This window comes from Megascapheus bottae, chromosome 18, assembly GCF_031878675.1.
Source record: "Megascapheus bottae isolate mThoBot1 chromosome 18, mThoBot2.hap1, whole genome shotgun sequence".
Classification (NCBI taxonomy): domain Eukaryota; kingdom Metazoa; phylum Chordata; class Mammalia; order Rodentia; family Geomyidae; genus Megascapheus; species Megascapheus bottae.
This window is the reverse complement of record NC_143526.1, coordinates 48,574,234-48,583,859: the sequence shown is the minus strand read 5'-3', so window position 1 is coordinate 48,583,859 and position 9,626 is coordinate 48,574,234. Positions and strand designations below refer to the sequence as shown.

The 9,626-nt window shown below is 65.8% G+C and overlaps 1 protein-coding gene across 1 annotated transcript in view; it reads right to left on the bottom strand.

Moving 5' to 3' along the window:
- Positions 1 to 1,104: 1,104 nt before the first annotated feature.
- Positions 1,105 to 9,626, bottom strand: part of LOC150050728 (potassium voltage-gated channel subfamily KQT member 2-like) — a 49,188-nt gene continuing 40,666 nt past the window's right edge. Inside the window, exons 8-12 of the mRNA XM_090352741.1 lie at positions 8,890 to 9,113; positions 8,185 to 8,293; positions 7,596 to 7,727; positions 2,639 to 2,762; positions 1,105 to 2,082 (exon numbers count right to left, since the gene is read on the bottom strand). Of these exons, the coding sequence (XP_090208867.1) occupies positions 1,357 to 2,082; positions 2,639 to 2,762; positions 7,596 to 7,727; positions 8,185 to 8,293; positions 8,890 to 9,113 (1,315 nt within the window). The 3' untranslated portion in view covers positions 1,105 to 1,356. The remainder of the gene's footprint in view (positions 2,083 to 2,638; positions 2,763 to 7,595; positions 7,728 to 8,184; positions 8,294 to 8,889; positions 9,114 to 9,626) is intronic.

Genomic DNA, 9,626 nt, shown 5'->3' with positions numbered 1-9,626 from the left:
GCAGCCCTGGGGGCGGGGGAGAGGTGCCCTCCTGCAGCCCTGGGGGCGGGGGAGAGGTGCCCTCCTGCAGCTCCTGGTCTGAGCAACACACTTGCCTTCCTGCCTGGAATTCCCCACTCATGTCCCCTCTCCCACCAGGGCAGAGCAGCGCACACGCCAGCCAGGGGCCTGCGGGCCCTCATCCGCCCACACCCCGGGCAGTGTCCACACTGGGCTGCCACCACCCAGGTCCTTTAGAGCCAGAGACTTCCCACACTTAGCCGTGTGGGGACAGGCAGGACTCACAGCCAGCGGCCTGGCAGAAGGGCACTGGACAGAGCCCTTGCGCCCTGGTGGTACTGGGCAGCTCTGGCAACCCACCTAGCTCCCAAGTGCCCATACCGGGACACTGGCAGCCAGGCCAGCCAAAGGTCTCTGGGGGGGAGGACGGCCAGTGTCTGCTGGCCACAAGACCCTAGACCACCTAGAGTTCTCGCCAAAATGGACCTCCAGCAAGGGCACAAGATGTGGCCTGAGCTCTTTCTGCGTTCATATTCTGGGGGCTCCTGACTGTGGCCATCGCAGCCCTGGCACCCCCACCCTGCCACCGTGCTGTCACCTTAAACACAAGACACAAGACATCTCTGGGCTGGGTGCCTGGGGGCAGGAGGACTCTGACTCTCCAAACACCAAGCGACCCCCCCCCCCAGCCACGGGGCCAGCGTGTGGACTCAAGTGGGAGGGATCTTCTGCCACGTCACCGTGTTAAGTGGGGGTGAGTGGCGGTGTGCATGTGTCCAGGCTGGTGACCAGGCAGCTGCCGGGCCCTGTGAGGCAGGGGAGAGGCGAGGTGGGGCTTGGTTGAGGACAGCGCCCATCCGCCCTGGTGGTGTCTCCAGCTGCCCACCACTGTGGCAGGCACCGGGCCACCGTGATTAGGAGAACACAGGCTGCACGATGTCAGACATCCTGAACTGAGGCAGCCGGAGCCCCAGGACCTCTTCAGAAGGGGGTCCCTGAGGCACTGCCCAGCTGTGTGCCCTCACCGCCGGCCAGGCGGCGCCTCGGGGGGTAAAGTAATACCCCAGGCTTCCCACAGCCTCCTGAGCTGCCGCCCAAGCCTTCACTCCCATCCAGACCCAAGGCTGGCCCCTCCCAGGCCCCGCTCCCAGCCTCTGCCACTCCAGCCACCACCACTCCACATGGGGTCCCCTGTCCCCAAGCAGACTAGAAAGGCTGCTCTAGAGGCCACCAGGACCCAGCCCCGCCTCCAGCCTCTGGTCGGAAAGGAACTTCTGTAAAGTGTCACTACGGGCCCCCGAGAAGGCCGGGCGGCAGTGGGCGGGCGCGGCGGGCAGGTCCCGGTCCCCGGGGGCCTCACTTCCTGGGCCCAGCCCAGCCCACGTCGCCGAAGGGGCCCTCGCCCGTGGCCGAGCGCGGCGGGGGCCCGCAGGGCGTGCAGAGGTCCGAGTCCGTGTCCGACTCGCCCTCGGCAATGTAGGGCCTGACCTTGGCGCAGGGCGCCACGGCCGCGTAGCAGCCGCCCAGGGCGTCCAGGTTCTCCCTGGACTGGGAGATGCTGAAGCCGCTGAAGGAGCGCTCCAGCTCCTCGTGGTCCACGGACGGGATGGAGATGGACGTGTCGCTGTCCCGCAGGGCCTCGGGCGGGCGGCCGGCCGGCGCCTCCTCCAGCCTCAGGAACTCGGCGCTGGCGCGGGGGCCGCCGCCGCCGTAGGCCGACAGAGACCGCTCGTGCGCGGGAGGGGGCGGGATGCGCACCAGGGAGCCGCGGTCACCCACCGGGGAGGCGCCGTGGCGCTGGTGGCTCTGCGGCTGCCACGAGGCGGCCGGCGGGCAGGGGCCCGGGGGCAGGGCCGGGGGCGCCGCGTAGTTCCTCTGGCCGGCGGAGCTGGTGGAGCGCACGATCTTGATGATGCAGCCGTGCTTGTCCGGGTGCTCGCGGCTGTCCTCGGGGCTGTGGTAGGGCGGCGCCGGCTCGGGCTCCTTGGCCCCGAAGTAGGCCTCGGCCTCGGCCGCAGGGACGCCCATGCGCTGCGTGTAGATGTTCACCAGGAAGTCGAGCTTCTTCTCCATGGACACCACCTGCGGGAGGGGCTGCTGCAGGCCGGGCTTCGGGGAGGGCCCAGCGCTCCCCGCGCGCCCCCCGCGCGCCCCCGGCGCTGCGCCGCCTCCTCCACCCTGGTGCCGGGCGCCCGTCCACCGTGGCCCTGGTGCAGGCCAGCTCCGGAACACAGCCCCACTCAGCGGCCATGGGGGTGTTCCCGAGGGCAGGGGTGAGGAGGGAGGAGGGGAGCAGGAGACACATGGCCCAGGAGTGTCAAGGCAGCCCGCAGCGCGGCTGGCCCCTCCCACCGCCCCGCCCGCACGGTGGCCCCGCCCACCGAGTGCCCCCTCCCACCGCCCCACAGCCCCTCCCACCGAGTGCCCCCTCCCACCGCCCGCAGCCCCTCCCACCGAGTGGCCCCTCCCACCGCCCCACAGCCCCTCCCACCGAGTGGCCCCTCCCACTGCCCCACAGCCCCTCCCACCGAGTGGCCCCTCCCACTACCCCACAGCCCCTCCCACTGAGTGGCACTTCCCACCGCCCCTTAGCCCCTCCCACCGAGTGGCCCCTCCCACCACCCCCAGCCCCGCCCACCTGCTTCTCCACCTTCCCAAGCCGTCCCATCATGCTGGGGTCCTCAGGCAGGTCGGCCTCCGCCGGGCCCTTGGTCCGGTCCTTGTCCGTGACCGCTGGGCCCCGCCCCACGATCTGGTCCACTCTGCCGGGAACAGAAACCCGGCCCCCGAGGGTGAGTTTGGAATCGTGGGGCTAGGCCCCTGCCCCCTCCTCCTGGGCCAGCCACGGCCCCCCAGATCCGGGCTCCACGACCCTCAGAGCCGACCCGGGGGGCAGCAGGCGCCAGGACAGATGGACACCGGTGCCTGGTCCTCTCGCGCTGCCTCCTTACACTCTGGTCCGGTTCTACTCGGTCCGCATCCATGGAATCTGGCACATTACTGAGGAGTAAAGTGATGGTGCTTCTGCCCGGCTTGCTCACTGCCCCATCACTACCCTCATCTCCCTTCCTCTCCCCTCCCTGGCCTGGGCTTAATGGTCCTACAGTACACCAAGGTCCTGGGGCCGTGATGGATGGTGAGCACCTGGCCGGGGCTCCAAACACAAGGCCACTGCCCCCCTCCCCCTGAACTTTACTCCTGTGTAATGCACCAGGGAAGCCTCCACTGACAGGTACGACACAGACCACGTTAATGTCTCCAGCAAGGACGACAGAAGCAGGGACGTGTGAGCTGTTGCTCCATGCTCCGGGACAAGGAAGGGGATGAGCGCCACACTGGAAACTGCAATGCACAACCAGAGGAAGGGGGAGAGGGGAGGACGGGGGGAGAGGAGGGAAGCAGCCAACCTGAGGTTTGCGTATACCTGTGGCGTGGTGTGTGCGCGTGTGTGCATGTAAACTGTGCAGATGTTGGTGCCATGTGGATGCATGTGCAGAATTCAGCTGAGCCGATCTGTCAAGGCCGAAAGTCACTATTGAAGGAAGGAAGGAAGGCGCAGCCTCGCCCTGGGGCAGGGGGCGAGGGGTGGGGGGGGCTCTCACTGTTGACACAGCACCAGTAGATCCTCAGTAGATCTGAGGAAGGGCCACGCTGTGCCGGGCTGCAGGATGGGCTGAGAACGGCAGCTGCGGCAAAGCCAGCAGGAAACAGCAGCCTCCCTTGTACGCTCTCATACTGAGTTCACAGCTGAGGAAGGCCACCCCAGCCGAGGCCACAGGGCGCGGCTCCCCCCCCCGGGCTACGTGGCTCACCCCAGGCCAGGCCACACAGCCACACCCCAGTGCAAAATGTACCCCTGTGGCCCCATGGCCCAGCAGGCCGCCAGGCCCAACTCAGTGGGGTGCTAGCTGGCAGTGCGCAGGAGAGGGCTCAGGCTCACAGCCAGGTGCAGCCGTGCATGCTCCACTGCTCCATGCTGCGTGCATGCACGAGGGCAGGGAGGCCCTCTCGCTCCAAGCAGATGCTGTGGCAATGGCGGGGCTGGGGTCCTGGTGTGCCCATGTCCACAGAATCCAGGCAGATGCGCAGCCCCTTCACCCTGCCACATGACGGCCACCTGTCTGGTGAGTCCCAAGGGGACCCTTGGATCAGTGCTGGGCCTAGAGCTGCCTGGGGTTGGGCGAGTGCCCCGTGCGGCCTCCTCCTGGCTCCAGCGGTCTGGAAGTCCCTCGGGTCGGGACGCTCACCCTGTCCTGGGCTCTTCCAGGTGTGAACCTGGGTGAGGGGAAGCTGGGGAGGCCCCAGCCGCAGCCTGGATGTCCAGACACCAGGCCACAGCACGCCTGGGGCAGGCTCCCGCCTCAGAGCTGGGACTCTTCTAGTCAGGAAGCACAACCCCCCTGCCCTCCCTGCCGGCCTCTCCAGGGCAGAGCCACAGGTCTGAGCTAACTTAGCAGTTCATCCTCAACCTCCTAAAAGCCGAGGCAGTGAGCAGACAAGGCGCCTGCTGGCTGCTCTGGGCTCCATCTGTACCGGTACTGGGCTTCCCAGGGCCACTCTGTCCCTAAGCCACCTGGCAGGGCAGCGCTGCGCATCTGCCCCTCACCTACCCTGGCCAGTCACACTGGCTGGAGGAGCAGGCCACCATCTTGGCGGTTCCAGGAAAACCAGAAAGCCTGGGGATCTGAACTCACTACGCAAGGCCTGCTCTTGACAGCTGACTGCGCCCTGAACTCCATTTCCCCACCAGCTGGGACGGTCACTGCCACGGTCCTGGGTACTGCCCTCGAGGGTGACCAAGATGGGAAGCAGCACGGCGCCCACACAGCCAGCCTGGCGCTGGGGCCTCCAGTTCACGCTTGGCACACTCAGTGTGGAGGCAGGAGCTGCTGCTGTGTGCATCTCACGCCCGGGAGAGAGGCACAGGAAAGCGGCCCACCGGCTGGGATCCGGGCAGCCCTGAGCTCAGAGCCAGGCACCCACGGGCCTGAGTCTGCGGCCAGGTCACGAAGGCCATGGCCTGAGCAGGGGGAGACAATAGCGTCCTGGCCGTCGATGCTCTCCGCTTCCATCCAGAACAGGCCCTGCTGAAGGGAGCACCCGGAACCCCGACTGTGGAGGAGGCTCTGGCACTGCCCACCCTGGTCTGCGCAGGGCTGACCCTCTTCCTCTCGGGTGTGTTTTAGGAGGGGAGGCTGCCCCATGCGTGGAGAGGAGTGCAGTCATGTGGCCTGGAGCGGAGGGGCTGGCCATTCACAAGGCAGGCCGGGGAGAGGGGTGCATCCTAACCTAGGTGAGTACTGGGGTGACTCTCCCGGAGGGGCCGTGGGTCCTTTGGTGGGGTACTTCTTGTGCCGGGGAGTTGAAGGGGGTGGGGGACCCACAATCATATCTATCCTGGCAGTGCAAACGAGAAAAGAGACACCAGCACAAGGCTTCATCAGGCAGCTCGAGGCAGAGCTGCCGGAAACGCACAGAAACGGGCGGGGAGGCGCCTGTGAAATCCCTGAAATGCACGCACTCCACACACACGGCACCCACGCCTGCCGGACTCCCTGCGTCCCAGCAGGCATTTCCCTCACCGCTGAGCCTCTGAAACCCCTGAAATGCACGCACTCCACACACACAGCACCCACGCCTGCCGGACTCCCTGGGTCCCAGCAGGCTCCTAGAGCAGAGGGCAGGGGATGGGCTGGCCCCCAGGAACAAAGTCCCCAGAGGTGGCTGCCACTGGCCATGTGAGCTCTGTGTCAGGGCCAGAGGCACCCCGGCCCCCGGCTGGCCAGACAGAAGGGGAGGCCAAGGGAAATGTGGGGAGGAAAGCACTGGAGAGAGGTGTGGACACACCACACAGGCCGGGGGCTAGGGCTTCCCACTTGCCGAACAGCACAAGTCCGGCCGCTGCTCTGGAGGGTCCCAGAGACCCCGGTTCAGCCTCCTGGGCTGGGACAGGGCCCCCTGCAGGAGCAGCTACAAGCCTGGAAATCACTCCTCGGCACCTGTGACGTGGTAGGCACAGGGTAGGGGTGGCTAATACTGACCACCAACTGCAGACCTCAGGCTGTCCACCCACAGCGATGACAGACCCTGGGCTGTCCACTCTGTCCACCCTCGGTGATCACAAACTTGGCCTATCCACCCACAAAGATGACAGACCCCGGCTCTCCACCCTCAGTGATCACAGACCCCAGGCTCTCCACCCTGTCCACCCACAGTGATCACAGACCCTGGGCTCTCCACCCTCAGTGATCACAGACCCCAGGCTCTCCACCCTGTCCACCCACAGTGATCACAGACCTGGCCTGTCCACCCACAGCGATGACAGACCCCGGGCTCTCCATCCTCAGTGATCACAGACCCCAGGCTCTCCACCCTCAGTGATCACAGACCCCAGGCTCTCCACCCTGTCCACCCACAGTGATCACAGACCTGGCCTGTCCACCCACAGCGATGACAGACCCCGGGCTCTCCATCCTCAGTGATCACAGACCCCAGGCTCTCCACCCTCAGTGATCACAGACCCTGGGCTCTCCACCCTCAGTGATCACAGACCCCGGGCTCTCCACCCTCAGTGATCACAGACCCCGGGCTCTCCACCCTCAGTGATCACAGACCCCGGGCTCTCCACCCTCAGTGATCACAGACCCCGGGCTCTCCACCCTGTCCACCCACAGCGATGACAGACCCCGGGCTCTCCACCCTGTCCACTCTCGGTAATCCCAGACCCTGGGCTCTCCATCCTGCCCACCCTCGGTGACGACAGACGCAAGTGCCACCTTCAGGCCTGAAAACCTGCCGGCAGAAGTCTGGGGAACAGGTCAGAGGGCCCCATCCCGCAGGGCTCCCTGCCGGCCCATGGGGCACGTGTGCTTGTTGTGTGTTGCATGTAGCTCAGGGTGGGGCCCTGTAAGCCTGTGGGCGTGGCCAGTTCCTCTACATGGGTGCACTGGGCTCTCATGCGTGTCCACAAATGGCTTGCACGTGTGATTTCCGGGGAGAGCCGGGTCTCAAGTGCTCACACGCAGGTGAGCTGGCAGGTGCCCAGCTACAAGCCGCACACACAGCTGACGCCTCGCTGGCTGCCCGGGAAGCAGGACCCATCACTACAGGAGAGGTGGGTGGCCTGAATGCAGAGGACAGTGGGACAGCGGCTGCTGCCCACGGGGCCTACCGAAGCCCTGTAGTGACGTCGTTCCACAAATGCCCCCTCCAACACACGTACAGGTGTGCATATACATGTGTACGCAACCCACACACACACAGCACACGCCTATGCCACACACATGCACAGACACACATGCATTACACATAGACGTGTGTGCGGGCTCCTGTGCTCATGTGTGCACGTATATGCACACGCACAGTGGCACAGCACAGTACAGGTGAGTAAGGGGAGAAGGGAACGACAAAAGAAGTACTCAGCACAGACAGTGTGAAGACTCAGCAGAAAGCAACAAGAAGCTGACGCAGTAGACGAAGGTCCCGGCGCTGGGCCCTGGCCTGCCCTGCGTCTGTCCCATGCCATCCCATGAGCCTCGCCCGGGCTCTGGCCCCAGGGTCCCCCCCTTGCCAGCCCAGGCCGGTGGGGCTCTTGCCTGGACTGCAGGCTCTTGATGCGGGACAGCATGTCCAGGTGTCCAGCAGAGTACTGCTCGATGACGTCCATCACGTCATACGGCCGGAGGCTCTCCTTGAACTTGCGCTTGGACACCAAGAAACGCATGACACTGCAAAGGGGGGGGGGGCTGTGAGCTCTGGGCAGGTCCCACCCTCCAGGCCAGCCCACGCCCACACTGGTGCTGCATCCACCTGCCGGTCACCTCAGCATCTCCTAGCCTGGACAGTCCCCGAGGGTGTAGCTCTGCAGAGTGACTGGCCCTTTACTCTGAGCCACACCTACCCCCAGCATACTGGCCATTCAAGCCTGGCCTGTCTGTCCACCCCAGAGCCTTGCCTCAGGCCCCTATGTCCCTGAGGCCCAGAGGCCCGGGTGTCCAGACCCACTGGTGTCAAGGGGTGATGGTGAAGCCCCCTCAGGCAGTGCCCCAGGCCCATCTGTGGCCTTTCCTCCCCAGGTGCCCCCGGCCTCTGGCTGCTTTTCCCAGCCCAAGAGGGCCAGCAGCCACTGGCACCAAGAGGGAGGCTCCTCTCCCCCCCGCCCCCGGGCGGCCCCCAGTCCCTCACCACACAGCTCTAATGCTGACTTTGAGGCCAGGGGTCAGGTCCTCGGTCACAAACTCGCAGTTACAGCTCTTGTTGTCCTCCACAATGTCCTCCCCGGGGAGACTTGCTTCTAGGTGGAAGGAATGCAGGCCATCAGAGGATCCACCAGCCTGGACCTCGGGCCCGGCTCCCCAGACAGACTGTCCCCGGGACCCTGCCCTGCTTTCCACAGCCTTCTGTGGTTGGCTTCCCGCTGTGGCCTGCGGGGAGTAGAGCCTGTTAGTGTGAGGGCTCGGATGGGTGAGTGGACGGTCACGGGTTCCAGCCCCACACAGAAGGCTGCTCAGCCACGAAACTCTGACCCACGCAACCCAGGGGGCCCCACACTGTGCCGGGGGAGAGGGCAGCTGTGCGGAGTCTCGCCGCAGGACACGCACAGAAGAGAAACGAGAGGCTGGAAGCAGGCCCTTCTGCCCAGGGCTGCGGAGGGGAGGGGGATGGGTGGCCACTCTGGGTTTCCCCTCCAGGTAACGACCGTGGCGGCAGCAAGCACTGAGGGTGTGTGAGGTGCCACTCAAAGGTGGGCATTAAAATGGTCCGTCCTAAAACAAAGAAGAACAGGGACCTCCGAGCTCCAAGCGGCTACCGCCCTGCTCTGCATTTGGGGCTGTGTCCCTCTCTGGGCAGCGCTGGGCCATGGGGAAGGCATGGCCCTGCCGGACGCACCTTCCGAGTTCTGGCGGGACGCCGCACCCTTGATGCGGAAGGCCTGGCGAGCCCTGCTGCGGTCACCGAAGCTCCAGCTCTTGGGCACCTTGCTCGGGCTGTCGTCGAGGCTCCGGTCAGCGCTGGGAGAGCGCCGCACCCCCTGGGCCTGCGGAGAGCCCTTCCCCCGGGTGGCCACGCCTCGAGGGCTAGAGAAGACACGATCTTTCAAACTGACCTTCTGACTGCTCCCAGGAGGACCGACGGCAGACACACAGACACAGACACACAGAGAAACGGCAAGAGAAGTCACTCTGGAAAGCACACAGGCTGGGTCTGCTCGCAGCCGGTGTTGTCCCAGAGGACAGAGGGACACGCGGGGTCGGAGAATGGCCAGCCTACGAGGGCTGGTAAAGCGCGGGCAGCAGGAGCAGCTGCTCGGCAGGCGACGCTCAGACCTGACTCCAGATGCCAGCATCCGGGCCTCCCCGGGGCGGGGCCTTCCCGCCAGCCCTCCCGGCTGCCAAGGACGACCTCCCGAGCCTCTCCCTCTGACTCGCTGTCAGGGTGCCCTGCACTGGGCTGAGGCGTGTCCATCCACACTCTGGCCTTTCCAAGGAAGCCAGGAGCCTCCTGGCTTTTGCAGTGGGGCCACTGCCCGGCAGGTGCCCGGCATCCGTCCACTGCACCTGGGCTCATCAGGACAAGTGAACGTCTCTGCTTCTGGAAGAGTGGAAGGGGTGAGGCCCCTCCAGGGC